This window comes from Notolepis coatsorum (assembly GCF_963971535.1).
Source record: "Notolepis coatsorum genome assembly, chromosome: 7".
Taxonomy (NCBI): Eukaryota; Metazoa; Chordata; class Actinopteri; order Aulopiformes; family Paralepididae; genus Notolepis; species Notolepis coatsorum.
In genome coordinates this window covers 124,997,546-125,011,740 of record NC_140171.1, presented here as the reverse complement: position 1 = coordinate 125,011,740, position 14,195 = coordinate 124,997,546, and the positions used below count along the sequence as shown (strand labels likewise).

The 14,195-nt window shown below is 41.5% G+C and overlaps 2 protein-coding genes across 2 annotated transcripts in view; both read right to left on the bottom strand.

Moving 5' to 3' along the window:
- Positions 1 to 110: 110 nt before the first annotated feature.
- On the bottom strand, positions 111 to 7,068 carry cep20 (centrosomal protein 20). The gene is made up of 4 exons (XM_084318632.1): positions 6,980 to 7,068; positions 5,853 to 6,050; positions 3,701 to 3,785; positions 111 to 653 (listed from the first exon to the last, which is right to left on the bottom strand). Exons 1-4 carry the CDS (start codon positions 7,005 to 7,007, stop codon positions 509 to 511), a joined length of 456 nt encoding a protein of 151 aa, XP_084174758.1. The 5' UTR covers positions 7,008 to 7,068; the 3' UTR covers positions 111 to 508.
- Positions 7,069 to 8,399: 1,331 nt separating this feature from the next.
- abcc6a (ATP-binding cassette, sub-family C (CFTR/MRP), member 6a) overlaps positions 8,400 to 14,195 on the bottom strand; it is a 32,772-nt gene continuing 26,976 nt past the window's right edge. Inside the window, exons 25-31 of the mRNA XM_084317860.1 lie at positions 13,773 to 13,899; positions 13,027 to 13,128; positions 12,210 to 12,356; positions 11,730 to 11,888; positions 11,371 to 11,537; positions 10,320 to 10,514; positions 8,400 to 9,952 (exon numbers count right to left, since the gene is read on the bottom strand). Of these exons, the coding sequence (XP_084173986.1) occupies positions 9,844 to 9,952; positions 10,320 to 10,514; positions 11,371 to 11,537; positions 11,730 to 11,888; positions 12,210 to 12,356; positions 13,027 to 13,128; positions 13,773 to 13,899 (1,006 nt within the window). The 3' untranslated portion in view covers positions 8,400 to 9,843. The remainder of the gene's footprint in view (positions 9,953 to 10,319; positions 10,515 to 11,370; positions 11,538 to 11,729; positions 11,889 to 12,209; positions 12,357 to 13,026; positions 13,129 to 13,772; positions 13,900 to 14,195) is intronic.

Here is a 14,195-nt window from a genome sequence, read left to right as displayed (position 1 = left end):
AAAAAGGGTCTATAAGTCAGAGAATCATTAATACTTGGTTGAGGTCGCCACCATGTGGTTCAAAATAAAACTGCAACTTCACATCCATAAAATGATACAAATTCAAAGTATAGATATAAAAATGTTTATTTAGAAAACTATAAGACTATATACAACACCAGAAGGAACGTAAATTCAACTACTTTGTCTCTAGGGTACATAGAATGGTGAGAAAGGCCAGTGAAATGTGTCAGCAATTTTCAAAAACGTGCAAATATGCTCACTTTAAACAGTAACACCATTTGACTGAAATGGAACAAACATAAGACACAGAGAAACATGAATAGGCCACCTATGAACATTTGGCAATATGTAAACAAATACAAAAATAAAAAATGTCCCTCATATTCAGCTTAGTAGAACACACCATACTCGATAATGCCTGTGGGCAACATTTCAGTGATATTACAATGGAAGACTTTCTGGACAACAAGTAAGCCATGGGGCAACTTATATCATCAACCACCTTTTAGGCATCAGGTCCAGGTAACATGTTGCTGTGTGGGAGCAGCTGTGTGGGACCAGCTGGGACTGAGGTGCCCCTCAGGAAGACCCTCCCTTCACCGTCACCACCGCTTCTCAGGAAATGAGACAACAAGCCATACAGAAGGGGTCTGGAAAGTGTACACAAATGTATTATGTCAACATGAGCAATCTGTAGAACTGTGATTAGCTCCATTGACAAGCTTTGTATGTCAAGATCGTTTGTGTTCTGATTTCTAATCTAATGCCAGGAACCTTTGCCTTCTGCCTTGTGAAATTTCATCAACATAGTTTGCATTCTGACTTCTAATCTAATCAAATGTGTTTTTGATCAACAGAAAGCTTAAAGAGTCTCGAACAAAGGCCTGTGGGGTGAAGCTCCAAAGCCTTTCAAATCCTCCAGTCGGCAATCACTCAGTGCTGCCACTGGTCATCACTGGTCATCACTTGCCTTTGTCGAGACTTGAGCTTTCTGTTGATCCCTTCAAAAACAGATTAGATTACATTAGAAGTCAGAATACAAACAATGTTGATGTTTTTTCACAAGGCAAAGGTTGTGGACAACTCTGATTTTCTTCAGGTCCCCGGGACAGAATTTGGACTACATTTATATAGGCCTAGTGCTTTTATCCAAAGAGCTTTACAACTTATGCCTCACATTCACCCATTCACTCACACACCAATGACGGAGGTGACCATGCAAGGTGCCAACCTGCTCATCGGGAGCAGTTAGGGGTTAAGTGTCTTGTTGAACATGCTGCAGGGGGAGCTGGAATTTAACCTGGGCCCTCATTTATCAACAATGCTTAGAAAGTGTTCTATTTTCGTTCTTAAGCACAGAATTTAGAATGTCTCTATGCACAGAAAAATCGGGATTTATCAACCGTGCGTGCACAGGTCCTACGCATATTCCGTGTTGATAAATACCATTTGTTCTTAACGTCTATGCTCGTGCACGATTATCCATATATGGTCATGAAACACCCCCATGGGATGTGAAATAATGGTCTAACCCGAGCGAACTCTGAGAAACTTCACGAGCGAGATTGATCACGAGGTCTAACCAACTAATTCAACGTATACAGCATTTCCCGTTGTGAACAATCGTATTTGGAAACATGACACACAGAATAATAGTATTTAGCGTTTTATTTTAAACAATATTTAATCGTATGATTATAGATATTTTTAGAGAATAAATAAATCCAATGAAGTTGTCAAGTTCACAGACAACTCCGCTGAGGAGGAGGGAGCGTGCAGACTGCAGACTATCTTCGGTGCGCCGGGAGCCAAGGATGTTGACTGACCCAGTCCTGCTACAGAACCAGCACATTGACAGAAATAAATGACAAGCTGACCCGACATTAAGCACTGTAATGACTGAAATGAAATCAATTTCAGCAGGCCAACTCTGCGCTCTACAATGCCTATTGTGCGCTCGTGAGCCCTGGGTTCTGGTCAGAGTCATTATGGCTTCAGTGGATAACCCTGATCTGCATTTAAGTGATATTTTAATTATAGATACCAATAACATTACAATTGAATGAAATACAATTAGGCCTGAATGAGTCGTGTTCCTCCCAGCCACCGGCAACGACATTATCAGCCAAATTTGCTCCACGCTCCAATGTGGGTCTCAAATTGCGGTACAAATCAAGGAGAATGTGTCTCGGGTAGCGAACTCTACTTAATATTATTATGTTCTCTCTCTGCAAATAGACATGCCCTATATCTCTGAAAACATCTGAGCGCACACCGCGAGAAGTATTCCTATAATAACGCTATGAACCAGGCTGAATTAATTCGGAAATACCTATTCCAAATGCTATTTAGGGTTTGACAATTACACTAATGTCGCTATTTTACAATGCACTATATTGAATTACGGGTCATACAGAACACGTCATTGTTGAAACTAATACATGAAACTGATGAAAGCATAATGCCGTCCGTCTGCAGTCTTCATATTCTACCGCTGGGCGCCAGGTACGCGCGGCCTGAGCTGTGCGTAAATCTACGCACAAAGTCAAGCACATGTTCAAATTGATAAGTCCCACACTTTGCTTAGAAATGATCGTACGCACGGGTTACGCACATATCTGTGCGTACGCACCATTGATAAATGAGGGCCCAGGAACCTACCAGACAACCGCTCAACCTCCTGAGCCACTGTCACCCTGGATTACAATATATGCCCCATAATTGATAATTGATTTCCATACTTGTTTATTGTTTAAAAAGGATCCCCATTAGATGTCACCTAAGTGGCGAGCTAGTCTTCCTGGGGTCCACATAGAAAGACAACACAAAACATAACAACATAAGATACATATGACAATCACAATTAACAATGATAATCTAAAAACAGTAAAACATTGTAGACATCATTATCTAAAAACATTGTAACATTGTCTAAAAACAGTAAAACATTGTAGACATCATTATCAACATCAGAATATTTTGCTCACATATTTAAGTAGTGCATTCTCAGGTGGTATTTGAAAGACACTTTACTATTCAATTTACTTATGTTCAGTGGGCAGTTATTCCAATGATTGATGGCACGATAAACAACAGTCCTCTTTAAAGCATTTGATTTTGGACGTGGTAACATAATCTGTCCATCATCAGCTGACCTAGTAAAATAAGAATGAACCTGACTGCATCTGACAATTTGTTTGTATAAGAAAACAGGTTGAGACGAAAAGACAGTGTTCCTGAAAAATTTAACTGTGTTGAAAACCAGCCTATTCTCTACCGTTAACCATGAGAGTTGCCGGTGCATAGTGATGGTGTTTGTTCTCATGGAACAATGTAAAACTAACCTTGCAGCTCTGTTCTGGGCAGTTTGCAATTTCTTTAGTTGACCTTTGGATGCAGAGGACCATACTGGTGCACAATAATCTAGGTGACATAAAATTAAAGATTTCGCCACCTGTCCCACAATATATGTAGGGACATAAGAAAGACATTTCCTCACCATGGAGATACCACTCCCCCATCTTCTTCACTATGGTATCAATGTGTTCTGCCCATGACAGCTGGCTATCAATTATTATGCCCAGTAATTTTACTTTATTTACCTGTTCTATGGGTTCATCAGACACGTTCAAACTCCTATACCTAGTTCCTGAGCCATTGCATTTGAATGTAGGCTATGGAATTCTGGGGAACTTACACAGATTTGGAACTTGCATCCTCCACTACTTTCAGTTCATTTACCAGGAACTGTCTGTCCAGGGGCACTTCAGGTTGGCCTGATTCTGAAAAATAAAACAAACAAAAGAAAGAGTCCTCAGGTCTGAAGCTGTCATGTGTGCCTGGGCCATTCACACAATTATGTGGACTATGAAAGGTGCTATACAAATAAAGTGTATTATTATTACATTGTTGCTTTGCTTATCAATATAGGCTAGCTTGTTTACAATTAGCATTACAATTTCCAAAATAGGCTAGTAATTATATTAGTTACTAATCCAAGTAACGCTGTGTTACAATGTTGCCAAAATGCGTTTTTTTTATTAACGGTTATAACTTTATATTACGTTTATATACAATCCTTGGTAGATGGTGTGTGCGTGGGGGGGCAGCAGGTCAGAGCGAGGTCATGTCAGCTACTAGCCAAAAAGCAGAGTGTGAGGAAGAGAGGTGATGCTGTAAAGTGTGTGTGTGTGTGTGTGGGGGGGGGGGGTATGACGTCTAATTTGATGTAGCATCTGACACGGCAGCACAACAATGTGAAACTTGACGCATAAAAAAACATGATGCTGACAGGGAAGCCTCTACCAGTGCCAGTGATGGATGTACTCCGGCATAACAACAGAAACAGGATCAGGGCAAACACCACCCAGCCATGAGTGGAGAAGTTCTGAAGAAGCTTGACGCTGGGTATATCGTCGAGGAGATGTTACCTATTTCCACGGTTGACTCGCCCTCATTTTGACACATCATAGAGAAAATACCCACAAAGAACAATGTCAAGCTGCCAACAGAGAAAGACGTTTGCTGACTACCTTGAGAGAGAATATGCGGTGATGGGAGCTAATTTGAAGGCCACACTACAGAGAGGTAGACTTTGTTTCCACCACAGCTGACATCTGGACAGCTAACAGCAGAAGCTAAACAGGTTGTACATCACTTTTTCAGAGGGGGTGGGGTAAGCAAAAGTAATGAGTAGCGTAACTAGTAACATAACTATTTACTCTGATACAAAGTAATCAGTAAGGTCATTTTGATTAAGTTTTAAAGGAGTAATCAGTAATAAGTAACTAATTACACTTCCTGAGTAACTTGCCCAACACTGGTAATGGCCTATAATTTATTCTAACTGCACCCAAAAAAAATACATATCTATGTCACATTTGTAAACTACTTTACCATGGTCATAATTGAGTGTATAACACAGTCAAATCGGTGTCTATTATGCCATGTCTCTACTAGCCAGGGTTGTGCCAGCTGTGCTGTGGCCTGTCTGGCACACAGTGAGCATCTCCATTGTCTTTAGAACCTGGCCAAACCTTGCTGGACCCGGGCTGAGACAGCCACCTTTCACAACCTGGCCAGACCTGGCTGGTTATGTTTTAGCTTGTGTACCACAGTTGCTGGTGTGAATTTTTAAAGGTTGTGTGAGAGAATGAAACTCATCATCTCCTACCACCATCATGAAGACAAAAGACGTCCCCCCCCCCCATTGTATCCAAAGACCCCACAACCTCACCTCTCCTGTCCAACCACCCCAAGCCCCCCCTCCCAGAGCAGAGCACCATTCCAGACAAACCACCCCGAAACACATCACCCCCCCCTCCATGGACCCGAAATCCCCCCCATGAAACAGATTAATCACCCACCTTTCCAGTTCGACCACTGACAATGGACACACCTTTTGCCCCTCCTGTATAGACTGTATATAATGTGACCACAATGGTTGATCCAGAGCTCAGATGGGACACACCGGCCAGTGTGCTCTCTGAGTCATCCTGCTGTAACTCTTTGATTCATCGGGACCTAACTGGTGTATTAAACCCATGATTGTTCAAGCCTACCTGACTGTCTCTACATTTGATTACTCCGGGAACAATTCTCCCACAGTTGCCTAGCAACTGGAGAGTTTACAAGAAACAATGGAGACACAGACCCAACCATACCATGCTAGACCATGGCTAGCCCCAGCCAGGCTGAACATAGCTAATGGAGACAAGGCATTAGTGTTCCAGACCTTTTATAGCTATATGGGGTATCCTCCAGAATGGCTTCACACAGTAGTTTCCTAACTTCATCTGCCAACCGGCGAACCACAAGAGTTGGCTCTTCATCAACAACGTTTGACTCACCCGCTGTCAGTACTGACGCGGTGTATCTGTACTTGTTGAATTCCAGGTACTCGCGGATGAGCTCATTGACAAGCAGGTTCTCGTGGGTCAGGGAGGGACGAGGCTCGCTCTGGTCATCCAGTGCGCTGAACACCTCTGCCCTGATGCGAGCCTTCAGTTGGCCCAAAACACCACGAGACTCCAGTGTTTCCCTCACAGCTGAAATATAACATATTATATGTACATACGTTATATATATATATATAAATACAAGATCAAGATATTCCTTTATTGATCCCCTTGGGGGAAATTCAGGCATCATAGCAGCAGGGGGGAGGGGAGGTACAGGTAGTAGAAGACATACAGGTACAGGTCACAGAATTATAGTACAGTGGAGAAGTAAAAATATTTTTTTTTATAAAAAGGCAGTGTAAACAATATACAATATAATTAACTCTGGACATGCGCATATGGGCAACAAGGTGCGAGATGAGGGTATGTATGCCCTCTCAGTTACATTTGCCCTACAATAAATATAGTTACGTATATTTATTTAAACTATATAAAATAATAAATATATAATTGTGACAGGTCAGTAGAGGTAACACACAAGTCATCTATCCACAATTAATGGAAGCTTCATGTATAGATGTAGCAGTACTGACTATCTGTATGTCATGTATGTCATATATGTCCTGATGAATTAAAAATGGGGGACCCTGATGTAAACAAGACGAAAGTCTTTCTCTGGTCTGCATCCCCTTAACAATTGTGTGTATTGAGCTGTACTGTATTGTACCCATTCTGCAATCTGTTAATAAAGTTTTCAATCAATCAATCAATCAATCAATTCATGCTCGTGTTGGTTGGTAGATGGTAGTTAGTTACAATAACGCGTGCATTCTGTTATATATATAATATCACACACACAGACGTGGACCTGCAACAGTTGCTAACGCTAGTTTAGTTTAGACCATTTAGTAACCAAGTGTGTACAGTACATATTGTAGGGGATATAATGACAAAGACGTTGTCTTTCTTGCACTCCTATTGACTATGTTGATAGTACTAAGTTAGCTAGTTCGATCGCATTTCTATGGCGCGCCAATGAAGAATAATGATAGTAAGCTAGCTCGAGCATAACTTACCACATTTCAGTTCTGTAATGGTAGCCATTGTTGCCACAAGTCTAAACAAACTAACGACAGTTCACAAGGAGCTCGACCTTTTCTCCCACCTGGTGGCTCAGTTGGGTAATTACACTTGACTGGCTAAAAGTGTGTGTGTGTGTGTGTGTGTGCGTGCGTGTGTGCGTGCGTGTGTGTGTGAGTGTGTGTGTGTGATTAATGAATGAATGAAAACTTTATTTAACAGATTGCAGAATGGGTACAATACAGTACGGCTCAATACACACAATTGTTAAGGGGATGCAGACCAAGTCAAGTCAAGACCAGAGAAAGACGTTTGTCTTGTTTACATCAGGGTCCCCCATTTTCAATTCATAGTGACATTTATGACATACTGCTGTACACAACATACATGACATCATGCCATTTATGGCATAGTGACATACATGACCTACAGGTATATAGTACTGTTACATTTGAGACATATACGATATGCAAATATACAGTACAGTTACCCATAGTTCCTATAAGAGAATATAATATATACATATGATGGGGTGGAGACTGCACACATACGTCATGTATTTTGATGATGATTTTGTATGTTTTATTTTATCAGCCTGTATTTGAATAGGCATGTATAATCAGCCACAGAAATCAATCAAATATCAGGGGGTGGCTTAGTAGCCTACTGCTTCTCAAAACCAAAGAAGAAGGAAACGATTGTCCATTTCCTAACTACTTCACTCTTCAATGGCTAAATCTATAGTTGTTGATTTTGTTTATAAATGACAGTGTACTGACAATCATTTTACAGTTCATTGTAGTGATTGTAATGGTACATAATTCACCCACGGAACTATTGTTAGGAACATTCTAGAACATTAGTTCTGCCCGAACATTCTGGAATGTTTGTGATGATGTCATGGCAGAACATTCTAGAACCGTAGTTCTGCCCGAACCTTCTGGAACGTTCGTGATGATGTCATAGTAGGACATGCTGGAACGTTGGTGATGATGTCATGTGTGTGTGTGTGTGTGTGTGTGTGTGTGTGTGTGTGACGTGTGTGTGTGTGTGCGTGTGTGTGTGCGTGTGTGTGTGTGTGTGTGTCAATTATCAGAATATATTAGGTATTTAGGCCTTTGTTTGATTTAAATTTAGTTAGATACATTCACACCACCTCAAGCCAGAGCCATTTGATTAATTGTTGCAAACAGAGGAATGTGCCCAAACATTTGTCTGATGTTTTAGCGAGTGCCCCTCATCTCAGTTTAATCATTTCAACTTTCTTTAGTGGTTGTCTTGGGTGCCTCTTTCTTACAAAATCCTTGTATTTTTCATATAAGTATTGTTGCTGTGCCATATGGAAACACCTGTCCATTAGGCCCAGACTCCCTTTCAAATATATAATTACAGGTGTATCCAGAATTTTTCAACAACTTTTTATTGATTCCAGCATGAAGTATGGTACAGACAATGCATACAGTAAATGGTCAGTCAAATATGAACAGGCTTTAATATAAAAAAGTATAAATATAATACAATCCTCAGCATTTTAAGGACACTTTAATACATTTTGTCATAATTACATAAATAATGCATAGCTTCTCTCTGAATATAGTGTCTAAACCAGTAAGACAAAAACAATAAAGGTCACTTCTCTTTGAAAAGTCCATATGGATCTCTGAAATAAGAATAATGGTCAACATGGAGACTTTGTATTTACAGTCTGTCATACCAATCCAGCACCAAAGGAACAATACTGACATTGAATGGTAATGGAAGGAGTTTGTCACCCACTTTATATACAGTCTCTTTCTCTTTCTGTCAGGGGTGTGTGTGGGTGGGTGACACACCCTCCATGATGGACAGACGTTATAGACACATTTTCGTAACAGCATTATCACCATTGTTTTTCTGAAAAGGCATTCTCTTCATTCATGTGTTTTTTTTTACTCCTACGGCTGGAGTGGAAATCAAGGTTACATCCCTGTTTTTATTGACCGTTTTACATGTTTACTTTGACAGAAATAAACAAAGACCACAACATAGTTGAATGCTTTCAATCAATCAATCAATCAATCAATCAATCAATCAATCAATCAATCAATCAATCAATCAATCAATGCTTGCTAGCACCTTGGCTGGTTTAGATGTTTTTTCCTTTTTCCCTGACTCTACAGCTCAGACGCTGTAGACTGTGAAATCTTTTTTATTTTGTGAGGGTTTTCCAGAGTTAGCTGTTTGTTGTGTCAGTGAATGCTTTTCTTGTCACAAGTTCTTCTTGAGACAAGTAGAATATATGTGGATTTCTTTGCACAATGGATTTAGTTACACAATGGTCCCTTATTTTCTTTAGTGTGTGTGAAAGAGGCTATATGAGTTTGAATATATTTGTTAAGATTCAGGCCTGAGACGTCAACATCAAGAAAAATATCATGTTCTTCATAACAGCAACACTTCATAAAAAATGTAGTAACTCTGCAAAAATAATTTAGCTTTAATTCAGAAGTGAATGAAGTAAATTTGTGGTACGCTTTCATTTTCATTTTCAAGTCCTTAATCCTCTCGTGATGAAAAAACAACTGACTCCACTTTCCACTATATACAATATGTACAGCTTACTGAATCTCAACAATCAACTGTAGCAGTTTGAATCACAATCTTTAAGATTATGCTCGCTTGATTGTCTTCTTTGAGAACCTTTTAGAATGTGTGTGTCTGTGTGTGTTTTGATCCTAAATAGACAATGCCCTTATGAAGGAGGGCCATGAGCTGCCACAACGTTGAAATGGTCAATTCTATATGTGTTGGAGAGCCATTGGAAGAAAGGACCAAGTCCATACACCAACACCATGTTCCTGTGGGGGGGGGTTGAGAAGACCTAGACCAGCCCAGCCTCCCGACACATTCTGTAAAACTGTCCCCTCTGTGCAATGAGGTTGGCTGGAGAGTCCGACTCGGTGATGTGGCCTTTGTCCATAACGATCACTCTATGGAGCAACGAGAGGAGAGAAAAAGAGGTTTTCAAGCCTAGAATTGATCACAGACATTTTCATCAATGAAGTCTGAGACAAAGCAATGCCTTTGTAAAGGGTAGACTTTACAAACATCAACGTGACAATGTTATTGATTCTACATGGTTGCCAGTGTCAACAGGACCTAGATCCCCATACAAACATTTATATTAGTAAAACTATATTATTCCTGTGTTTTTTTTTCCCATACGCAAAGCATAGGACAATATTTCTGTGGTAAATCTAGTGTACGAACAAAACCACAGCTATAGGCTTTACAATAGTACATTTGACTTGCATGTACTGTATTTAGATACAGTACGACTAGGAGCTTCTAACCTACCTGGTATAGTCCATGATAGTGTTAAGACGGTGGGCGATGGTCAAGACAGTGCAGTCCTCAAACTGTGTGCGGATGGTGGACTGGATCAGAGTGTCCATCTCCAGGTCCACGGCGGCCGTGGCCTCGTCCAGGACCAAGATCTTGGTTTTCCTCAGCAAGGCTCTGGCCAAGCACACCAGCTGACGTTGACCCAGACTATGTGGCAGAGAGAGGAGGAGGGAGGGCAAAAAGGAGAGAGAGAGAGAGAGAAAGAGAAAATCAGATTTCCTGGACTATTTATTTGCGTCAGACTTAATGTGCAGTGACTATGTCTATAAGTGCACTTATAAATAGCATATGTCTATTACTGTACACAGGCTATAACATGGTATCGTTTTAAACAAGCAACTGTAAACTATGTTGAGAATGACTAGTTAGTACAGTGGCTCATGGACGGATATACAGTACTAGGCTACGAACATTTTAGTAGCATATGTTCCCAAAAATAAACTTGTGCTGTGTAGTAAATTGGGGGGGGGGGGATAGCAACTTGAGAGATTCAAAGTACATATATGGGCATTTCTTTCTTGTTCTCTTAAGTATTTCCATTTAGGAGCACATGTGCCCCCTGGAAAATAATAAACCTATAGAGCCCTATCATGTGGTTAAAGCGACAATGTGCGTTTCTGGCACCTGCTGGCTACAAGCAGTACTGTCTCTGTGTTGGAAATTATACATTTCCCATGAGCCTCTTTGCTTGGTTGCCTCTGTGTGCCTTTATTTTTTTTTACCAGCAGCCTTTTTGCAGAGCTAATTCTGGGTTTCTTGGTGGTCAAGGTGGCTGCATATTTAGTTTTCCATTGTTGCGTCTCGTTTGAAGCGTTCTTCTGGTCTTGTGAGAAGGCAGACTAAGCCATGTCTCACCAGACCATTTGAGGCTAGAGCAGCAAAGTTGAGTGTCGCATTGAAGTGCCGGTGGTCTCAATTTGCTTTGTACACGCTCCAGAACTTCCTTAATTAATAGGGGAAAAAAGCACATTGTCGCTTTAAATGATTACAGTAGAATTTATACCTGAGGTTCTCTCCTCCTTCTGAACATTCGTAGTTGAGTTTGTCAGGCAGATTGGACACAAAGTTCTTGAGGTGAGCGAGCTCGAGTGAACTCCACACCTCCTCGTCACTGTAGGCATCGAATGGATCAAGGTTCATTCGCAGAGAGCCTGAGAACAGCACAGGGTCCTGGGAAAGGGGACAGACATCTTCATTTACAACACAGTTGTCTAATATTGTGTCATTATTACAACTTGTGTTAGAGAGACACCATAGTACGTCCAAACTAATTTGAAACCATTGAGAAAAGAGGGTGGGGTTTGAGATAGGACTTTGACTGTGGGAGACAATGCTCAATCTGTGTTATTTACTCTGTAGTACCTGAGGGATGATAGTGATGCGTGATCGGAGGTCATGGAGTCCAATCTCAGCAATGTCAACTCCGTCTATGTAGATTTTCCCCTTGGCTGCCTCCAAGATTCGGAAGATCCCAAGAGCCAGTGAAGACTTCCCTGCTCCAGTCCGCCCCACTATTCCAACCTAGGAGAGATTTATATTCAGTGTCAGATTCCATATTTAATAAGATAACACTAACTTTTTAGTTGCTATCAGCCACTCTATAGTTCACTCTGCTGGTTGGTTGGCACAGTCATCGCCCTAGGAGGCTGACATTTGGCAAGGTCAAATGTTTGTGTGGGTGTGTGTGTGAATGCATGTCTGTACACGGCCACAGCTATTGCAGAGTCACGCTCGTTCAGGAAACAATTACACAGTGTCAGTTTAATTGAGTGATTTAGTCAAGTCTTTGGATTGCAACTGACTTTGACTGTGTACAGTGTTCATCGGACACATCGGTCTCACCTTCTCTCTTTCTTGTATATGCAGAGTGATGCCCTTCAGCGCCAAGTCCAGACCCTTGCGGTACTGCAGTCCATAGTCCCGGAACTCGATGGTACCTCTCTGGGGCCAGGCCAGAGGCAGAGAGCTGCCCTCCACACTCCAAGCAGCCTGAGTGAGAAGACAACAGAAGGTTAGAGTAAAGTAGAGAACATCGTGACACTTTAAGACACATTGGCTGATTGATGGTTGCACTGATTACTAGCAGGCAGAGTTTCCATTAAGAGAAATCAAGATGAATTGTTCCAGGGCTTAATTTATTTGTGTAATATTAGTGGGACTGTACCCTCCTACTTGATTCGTTGACTAATTGGTCATTAGTATCTTAGAGTTTATTTTTAGGAGCCTCAAAATGTAACTGCACATAGGACGATGCAGCACCGCGAACACTGTGATTGGCCCACTTGTCTTAAGCGGCAGATTTCCACAAATTTTACCCTGCTCTTGTGTGGAGGAGAGATGAGCAAAAAGGTTGCGTGCAATGAATGCTCAAACCACACACAGAAATCTATATTGGCAAGTGTTCCTTTATTAATCCCCTTGGGGGAATTCAGGTGTCAGGGCAGCATGGGGGAGGGGAGGTATAGGCAAAATAGGTAACAAACACAGAAGGTAATGAGTGCTGACTGTATTAATTTGCAGAAAGACAATGATGAATCAACAGAATCCTGTGGCCATTAGTCGACTAAATAGTTTTAGTTTAGGACAGCCCTAAATATTATTGCCCTTCTGCTGTAGTCCATCAGGTGGGAGTGCGGTGTGGGATGGGTGGTGTACTGACCTCTTTTGCAGTTTCAGAGTACTCCTTGACTCTCTCCACTGATACAATGTTGTTTTCCACATCTGTCCACGCTCTCACAATCCAGCTCAGGATCGCAGTAACCTGCAACATCAAAGACATTGAGGCTCACATTCGAACACTCCCTTCTCTGGAGTTGTAATCTGTGGTTTGTGATTGTGCAAGAGCACAAACACACACGCACACACACACACACACACACACACACACACACACACACACACACACACACACACACACACACACACACACACACACACACACACACACACACACACACACACACACACACACACACACACACACACACACACACACACACACACACACACACACACACACGCACACACACACACACACACACACTCTCAAAGTGTCACTTCCAGCCACAAATTGCCTAATCTCTGATGCAAATTGATGGATTGCTGGCTGTAATGGTTTTTTTACTCTACAGCGTAGCCAGAGGGTTTGTGTGAAAAGAACCGTCTTTGTTCTAGCTAGGGCATGCATAATAACTACAGTGCATACTGTGTAAGTGTGTGTGTGTGCGTGTGTGTGCGTACAGTATGTGCTAGTCTTAGAGGGAATTTACGCCTCCATTTTTATGATGCGTGTGAGACGTGCATGTCTTGAGTGTGTGTGTGTGTGTGTGTCTGTGTGTGTGTGTGTGTGTGTGTGTGTGTGTGTGTGTGTGTGTGTGTGTGTGTGTGTGCATGCGGGTGTGTTACCTGGAGCGAGTGTGACACAGCCAGGCCAACTATGCCGGGGCTCAGAGTGGCTCTCCCCATCACAGACAGGATGGCAGCAGCTAGCACCACACCATTACCAACAAACTCCAGATTGACCGCCAACCACCTGTAAACATATCACACACATACATTAAATACATGTGCACAGTTGTAAAGTGTAAGATAGTACCTTTGTAAGTTTCATTCCATATCTTCTTGCACTGAAGTGAGGAGGTTTGTTTGTGACAATGGACCATAATGGTATCCGGGGTAACAGAACAGCATTCATTTAGCTAATGTATCGTAACCTATAAAACTGTTGAATGAACAGTAGGCCTAATTAGAAAAGATTTTCTTGTAATATACGTGATATGAATTGTATAATAAAGTTAAAAGGTAAAGACATGTATACTACTCTCTTGC